Source organism: Fukomys damarensis, unplaced genomic scaffold (genome assembly GCF_012274545.1).
Source record: "Fukomys damarensis isolate Sample0158 unplaced genomic scaffold, DMR_v1.0_HiC HiC_scaffold_5, whole genome shotgun sequence".
In the NCBI taxonomy this organism is placed as follows: Eukaryota; Metazoa; Chordata; class Mammalia; order Rodentia; family Bathyergidae; genus Fukomys; species Fukomys damarensis.
In genome coordinates, this window is record NW_022900917.1 from 43,646,032 (window position 1) to 43,654,562 (window position 8,531).

General features: G+C 33.6%; 1 protein-coding gene across 7 annotated transcripts in view; it reads right to left on the bottom strand.

Moving 5' to 3' along the window:
- Positions 1–8,531, bottom strand: part of Cspp1 (centrosome and spindle pole associated protein 1) — a 135,391-nt gene that overhangs the window by 69,719 nt on the left and 57,141 nt on the right. For 6 of the 7 annotated variants that reach the window (XM_010611467.3, XM_033760626.1, XM_010611468.3 and 3 more), the window contains 3 exons: positions 5,051–5,144; positions 4,025–4,082; positions 1,866–2,074 (listed from right to left, as the gene is read on the bottom strand). In XM_010611467.3, coding sequence (XP_010609769.1) covers positions 1,866–2,074; positions 4,025–4,082; positions 5,051–5,144 — 361 coding nt within the window. The remainder of the gene's footprint in view (positions 1–1,865; positions 2,075–4,024; positions 4,083–5,050; positions 5,145–8,531) is intronic. The other variant, XM_010611471.3, reaches the window with a different exon arrangement.

Below are 8,531 nucleotides of genomic sequence, written 5' to 3' on the forward strand. Positions count from 1 at the left end.
TATATATAGCCTAAAATATTACAATTTGAGATACAACACTTATACGAGACACAAACAAGTTAATATGCAATCAAGTAATACCCAATAGTCACTATGTGCCAATATCAAACAAAAACAGATATTGTCCCTGTCCCTCAGGAATAACACAGAAACAGACAATTATAACCAAACACAGTAAATAAAACAAGGCACAGGGTGCTATAGGAATTGAGAGCAGGGACACTTAAACCTCATAAGAAAGAAATCACAGAAGACTTTCCAGCAGAGGCAATACTTGTGAAATGTTATTACAGTGAGCTAGTACAGAGGAAGAGAAGGCAGATCTACAAAACCACATGATTATAAATGACGCCATTTGAAGAAAAGGACTTTTAAAAATTTATTACTGTATTATTCTACCACAGGAAATCAACCATAACATGAAATAAAAATTACTTAAATATTAACAGTGATGTCTTAACATAATATTTAGAGTATCACAAACTGAAAACCTCTCACAAACCTTTAGTATCTCACAAACTGAAAATCTCTACTTCATTCATTACTCATTAGAAAACAGCACTCTATTTCCCCCAATGGAGTACTTTCCAATAATGAAAATGCCAAATGCAAATTCAAAGATGAACAAAAAGAGAAAAGGAGTATTCCAGAATATTTTCTGACTGTATCTTAATAATTTTCCCTTGCTGTATACTCCAAAATATTTGTGAAGAACTAAGAAGTTACTAAAGTTCTCTTCAGTGGTGAATGTTTTTTCACATTTACTATCCATTCAGTTTGTCTACCCTCACTACCATCAATTCAAAGGTATAGCAAAGCAACAAAGAAGTCATAAAAAGGAGCTGTCATCCTCAACTTCTAAATTGAATAGATTTATATAAGATTTAATAGTCACAATCCCGTAATGAGAAAAAAAATGTACTGTTTCACTTCTATAAATGAAAAAATAGAAGTTGAACAAAGATAAAGTTTGGCCAAATTCCATTAGTAAAGCCAACCAGCTCAATCTCTTATCAGAAGCTTAAACCACCATACAATGCCCTGTGATTCTAATCCTGCCCAATCTGTTGAGTACAGAAGCCATTAGAGATAATAAAGCACTCAATAAACACAGTAAGCATAGCACTACAATTTGTTCGTTATAAATAAAAGACCAAAGTCCTACTGAAAAACTAAAGGATACTGCAGAAATATCAATGTTTTACAAAGTTAAGAAAAAGTCTGGATTTAAATCCATCCATAAGATTAAAGTAACCAAAAAATAACCCTAAGTCATATAAAAATATTATGTTAACAGAATTGTCTCTATGTATAGTCTAGATTAGCTTGATATCTTCAGTGTACAGAAATCAAATCTTTACACCAATACCTAGGTTATACAGGTTTTATTATTGCCAACACTTTTTATTCCACGCATTTGAGTCATATAGCTCAGGAGTTATCACAAGTAAAGAATTTAAGGAAACAAGAGCCAAAGTATTAGAAACATTTTCTGCATAAGTTGAAGGATGAATCGATGTTTGCCAAGTGGAAATAACGAAACTGAGGACAATGCATAGCTTTTATATGTTAAAAGATAATAAAAATATCTAAATATAATCTAAAACCCAATAGTAAAATGTGTTTAATGATTTATTCTAAAAATAAAAATCATCTTTAAATAAAGGAATTAAACAGATTTTCCTTGTATTTATAACAGCAGACAAAAAAACAACAATGAAAATAAATTTTAAAAGTATTTAGCCAAGCTATTAATTATACAAAATCTCTGAAGGACAATGCTATCAGCCTCAGTTTATCCTTCTAAACATTAATTTAACAATATGTTACCTAATTCTCAAACACAAAACATTTTAAACAAGCACCTGGGAGGCACCATTTCACCAAGGGTGCTGTTGAGTCCACTGTGCAAATCTTCATTTTGAGAAGGGATGGAGTGAACTGATGGGATGGGTGGGACAGAAGGAGTAGATAAAGGAGGGAGAGGAGTCTGGAAAGCTACTCTGGGTCTTTCAGGTGGTGTCATCTCTCCAAAGTGTCTTGGTGTCACACTAAACTGCTTTAGTCTATCAGGCTAAAATAAAGAAAAAAAATCTGTTTGTTACATAGTATCACAAATTTAAAGGTGGAAGGGTCCTCATAAGACCCTGTCTCCCAACAGAAACTTAAAACTGTCACAAAGTAATAGAGTTTACATCTATAAAATACTTTAATGATCTAATTCTTATTTTATAAATGGGTAATAGAAGCTTTCTGACAAATACATAAATCGCCAGAGGTCTCACCTTTAATAATCAATAATTAGTGCTAGGAATTAATTTTAAATAAATCAGTCTTTTTATAACACAGTAGTACTCTGCTACTTCTCTATTCATTGCCATTTCTGTTACAAAAGTATTCCCCAGAACACAGTCAGCAAATGCTTCCTATAAATGGCCAAACAGTAAATATGTTAGGCTTTGCAATCTCTTTACAACAACTGCCCCTCTCAGCTATGGTATTAACGCAGTCACAGAAAATGTATAAAGAATAAGGGAGGCTGCGCTTCAATAAAACTTTATTTACAAAACCAGTAGCAGCTGGATTCAGCCACAGGCCACAGTCTGCTAATGCCTACTAAAGATCAGCATTCATTTCTAAGATCTGACATCAAAAGTAAATGCTAAAGTAATGTTTAACTATTGTCTCTGAAAAACATTAAATACATAAATACATATCTCTGATATGTATTCTCATAAATCAACTTGACATTCTTTAGGGGTTTCAATTCAAATATCAGACTCTTCAAAATTTAATATGCAAATACATCATACTAAAAAGCTCAAGCTTATAAAATAAAAGTTGGTTCCCCCCACCCCAGTGGAACCAACAATTGAACCCAGGAACTACTCTGCACTGAACTACAACCTCCGTTTTTTTACTTTTATCTTTTAGACAAGGTCCCACTAAATTGCCCAGGGTAGACTTGAACATGTGTTCCTCTGGACTCAGCCTCCCAGATTTAGGATTACAGGCATGGGCCACTCCACCTAGCTAAAAGGAAATTTTGATTGCAAAGGTTATCAAAGGTGTTTACTGATAAACAAAAATATATTTAACTTATGAGTTTATCTTGCTTTTTCTGCCATGGTTACCTCATCCATAATGATTTTTCAAATTAGTCTAAAAGTCTATGAATAATCAAGTCCTGGGAGAAATACTGGTGCAATATTAAACTTTTTTTTCTTTTTTTATGCTGGGGACTGAATCCAAGGTCTCATGCTTACTAAACACACTCTACCATTAAGTTATACCCCTGGCTTTACTTCTACTTTTTAAAAACAGGTAACTCAAAGGACATACACTTAATATAGCTAGAAATAATTTAAAAGTAGCCTATAGCTGAATACCAATTTAAATTTAAATAATTTTAATAAGGATTTGCTATATCCTTATGAGAAAATGAACTTTTTAATAAAATTAGAAGTCTTACTTATCATTTAAGGATGAAACAAAACTTGCCTTAGCAAATAAATGTGTCAAACTACTTACAAAGTACATTAATAAGAGTAATAAATTTTTACCTCTTCCTTAACTACAGTAATGTAGTTCATTTCACTTTAACATCAGAATTGCAAAATTAAAGAGAAAGGATTATTGTTGGTCTAGTGTTACATTAGGTAAAAATAACTAAAAAGCTTAAAGTCTACAATTAAAGTTGTTTTGGAAATTACTCAGATAAAAAAGGCAAGTGGTCAAAACATATTCAAGATTAGCATCAATTGTAAATTGGGCAGATGTATTTCCTATGAAATAGTACATGTGAACAAAATAAAGGACTAATTTAAAATTAAAAAGTGATATACAAGGAAAAAGAAAAATTAGGTAAAGAAACAACAAAGGTAAGAGTTAAGATTTACATTTTATAAGAACTGAATTTATTTTATTGTTCAAACTGATCTACTCTTAAGTCTCCCAATAAGTTTCTATCCTTATGTCTGAGGATTATCTGAATGAAAGATTAAGAGGTACCAGGAACCCCTACCGATTTTTCAGGGTCTTGTACTCCAGAAGCTGCAACTCTGAGTTCTAAATCTTTTTCTCTAAACAAAATTAAAGTTTTATATATTAAAAAGTTATAGCAAACACTATCAAAATTATAACCATCACCGAAACATATCTGCACACAAAACTATGCAATACATCTCCAAATAGAAATTTCTTTAACTGAAAATAAAACCTTAAATAATACCAAAAATCAAATTTTCTGACTTGATACAGAGTAAACTAGAATTTATAGGTAACTGACTTAGAATAAGTATCTTAAAATCAGTCCATGGGATACTTCAAAGTAATCCACACAAAATAAAATCTTTATGAAACAAATCTCTCTTAGGATATTGGTATATTTTCAGTTCACACAAAGAAGGGTAAAAATTTAAATAAAACTGCCATGTTTCCTAATAAGAATTTTAAAGAAAATGATGTTCACAGATGGCTAATAGCAGGAAGCGAGTATTAGCTTCCTCCTATATGGAAAAGTAAAAGTAAAAGACCTCAAATTCTCTAAAAATCAAGACTTTTCCTAATTTTAAACTATAACAAGTATTTTTCAGATATTTCTACAAGAAAGATTATAAACACTGAGACTTATATACAACATACACACCTGTGATTTACCATATGATTATTTTATACTGCCTTTATGTATGTATGCTTGAAATTTTTAAAACACAAAATACTTTGTTACTATGCAAGAGTTAACCCAACAGGCACATAGATAACATGAAATGTTACTCAAAAGAAAAAATTAAGCAAGTTAATGAAAGAAGTATAAAGCCTATTGCATAATACATACATAGTTTGATTTGTTACCTATGACAAAGAAAAATCAATATTTTCATAGTATTTATTTTCCTTACTGATTTACAAGGTACTGATTGATATGTAAGTGATTTATAAATAAAAAATTTTGTTAGGAAAAACAGCCCCTTATTTTACAATCATGTCATTTTTACATAAGTATACTTTAAATTCAAAATATCTGTATTAAATGCAAATCTTCCATTACCGTCTCTTGTTCTTTTGTTGCTCAGCCATTTGTTCCAATAATTCTAGTCTATATTTCTCTTTCCTTCTCTGAGTTAGTTCTCGATCTTCACCTCCTGAATATTAATATGAAAAAATCTAGTCTTAACTCTTAAGTATCATATAAAACTAAAACTTAAACAAAAATTCATTGAATTATATCAGTGAGTATTGAATACACAAGACGTACAAAAGGCATAAATCACATGTACCAGTACTTCAATTAATTTCTCAATTTATGAGTTTGCATCATGAGTCAAACACAAGATACATTAATAACTCCCAAGCTCTATCTTTAGACAAAACCTTCTAATCCCCATCCTTATTTTGCCAATAACCTGGTTAATATATCCACTTATATTTTCCATTAATCCCTTAAAATTAACAAATTCAATCCAAATAGGTTCTTTGAAAGCAACTGCCCCTCTGTTTTCTGCTAGTGGCCCCTATAATGGTGCCACAATGTCTCACTGTAACTTTGACGTTCATCTTCACTTACTCAATTCAAATGAGGCCGCCTTCATTTCCATTCTGAGGCTCATTAATCTTGGTTAGGTTCACCTAAATTTCAAAAATAACCTCCTAACTTCTATTCCCAGTTACCTTCTCCCTAAGTACACCCAACTACTGACCATTTTAACCAACCATACATAAGATTACCCATTTTAAAATGAAATACTAATCACACTAGCAGTAAAAACTTGATGTCTACTTTAATACTATAGGAAAAATACCCTCTCACCCTGATATCATTTATTTAAAGTTGATTAAAATTTTTGGATGCAACAAAAATCATTATTGCATAAATTAGAGCCCAAAAAATAACCTCTCAATGTAGAGAGGTGGAATGCTACATAAATCACAGGATTTCAAAATTGCAAATCTGTCTACCACCTTAATTACTGGTCTCCCAGCCATACTGGGTACACAGCCCCTGAATTTGCCCATGAAGCACAGATGACAGAACAGTGAAGCCCTCTGAGGAGTATTAGGAATTATGTTAAGGTTATTAACAGTGTTTTAAAAATCAAAGTGGGTTTCCATTCCACTTCTAAATATGATGGGTTTTAAAAAAACACAGGTCTTAATTTCCTACTGTAAATAACTAGAAAATTAGGCAAAATATATAAAATAATGTTTTGGACATTGTACAAGCAGCAGCACAGGGCTATATCTGAGAGAGAGGGAATAAAAAGAAAAGGTGATCCCTATAATCATACTAGTTTTTGCCCAAATGCAATTTCCAGACTACACAGGGGAAAAAAAAAAAACAGAGCCAAGAAACTGAGCTAAAGTGAATAAAGAGGAACCTGGGGAGGGCAGTATGGCTAAGTGGTAGAGCATAAGCTCAGCACATGTAAGACCCTGGGTTTGATTCCCAACATCACAAAAAATTAAGTGAGAAAAGACCAAAATTGAGGAAAGCTAAAATGGCTGGAAATCTGGAGCAAAGATCCAAAATAAAGTATGCCTTTTACACTTTACCGTGTACTAGTGTGTGTATTCAGACAGAAATTTCATTTGGCTGAGCAAAACACTTAGAAACCAAAAAATTTGTAGGCCTGAAACAAAAAAGAAAAATTCAAGTTGCAGCCAGTTTGTAGAGTTCTCAGTGATGCCCCGGACCGTCAGGGATAATCCCAGAAAGGTCACTCTGTAGACACAAGGCTAAACTAGTCTCTGAAATAAACAGTACTCTGTATGTCCCTCACAAAGCTTAAAAATAGCTATCAAATGGGAGGCTGAAGCAGGAAGACCATAAGTTTGGGCAATTTATCAGGAAGATCATAAGTTCTGGGCAATTTAGCAAGGCCTGTCTCAAAATCATTATCATCATCATCATCATCATCATCATCATCATCATCATCTTTTTAAAAAGGACTGGGAAAAAATAAAAATAAAAAAGAGCTGGGAATGTAGCTCAGTGTGAAGATGGCTCCTGTGAGTCCACTCCTCCTGGTGTTGACCCCTTGAGTTAGTGGGTGAGACCTATGAATTACTTCTATAAAATAGAAGAACATGGAAAGGTGAAAGAAATATGCACATGTAATTAAGGTAACAAATCAATTAAGTTGGAAAAACCAAACAGGAGAGCATTTTAGGTATATTTGGTATTCAACTCTTCCCTTAGAAGAGGGAATGGGCTTTCCCTAAGTTTAGAAATTCTTCTTGCTGGCAGTATAGAGTGAGCAGTGGTGGTAAGAAAGACTACATGATGAGAAATAGCAGATGATCTCTAGGAACTGAGAGGAGCCTCTAATGGATCACTAGCTTAAAAAAAAATGGCCCTAATAATCAAAAGAAATTAATTCTGTGAAATATCTGAATATGTAGTGTGGCAACAGATTCTTCCCCCATTCCAGCCTCTAGATCAGTGATGGCAAACCTTTTAGAGCTTTCCACAATAACAAACAGCCTGCAATAGCACACATGCCAAAGGTTCACCACCACTGTTCTAAATGAAAAACAGCCTGGAATCAGCTCAATGTCCTAGAAAAACAAGAACAATCCAAATCTGAAACTAAAAGAAGCAAAGAGATTATAAACATGGGAGCAGAAATTAATGAAACTGTGATTTTAAAAATACAAAGTTCAATGAATCAGAGTTGATTCATGTCTGAGGAGAGGGAAGATAGGATTTGGTTCAGGCTGTGAGGGAGTGATTTCAGGTAGTCCCTAAGTCCAAGTCAGCAAGATTTCTGCCCAAGCACACCTCTTGAGTCTCAGTGTAAGCAACTGATATAACCAAGGTTGATTCTGGCTGGGGTAAATAATTTATACAATCGAGGTCGCTACTGGCACATGGCCGCTATTGTGTATTTTGGTATAAATGTAGACTGCCAGGAGGGTTGTGGGGAAAGTAAGCTGCTGAGGACTGCTGCAGGCATGGGAAAACTAGGGCCCTGAGGCCTGCCCCACAGTTGTACGGGGGCTGAGCAGGAATAAGAGAATAAAGGCATGTTGAGACATTTCCACGACTGTCTCTTCTTCATGCTGACCAAATCTCAAGTGAACCTCCCATCTGAAATGGTGACAAAACAGAGGAGAAGGAGAAATTAAAAGAGGATCAAGATGTGATATGTATATGTACCAATTCCCTCACAATGAATGCATTTTCTATATATTATAAACATATACTGATGGGGGTGCACACAGCCTGGCTAACACCTGGATTATACCCTTTTGAGACCATGAATAAAGGAACCAATTAAACCATGATCAATGGGCCAGGAATTTAGCTCAGTGGTTCCGCCACCTGCCTCACAAGCGTAAGGACCCAAGTTCTTCGATCCCTGATACCAAAACAAACAAACAAACCATGATCAAATTTCTAACCCACAGAAAGTGAGATGTAGTAACTGCAGGTTGCTTTTAAATTGTATCTTATTAGTACATGTTTGCAGTAGATGAGTTTTACATTCATCTTAGGAAATGGGTATGTATGTATGTATGTGTGTATATAT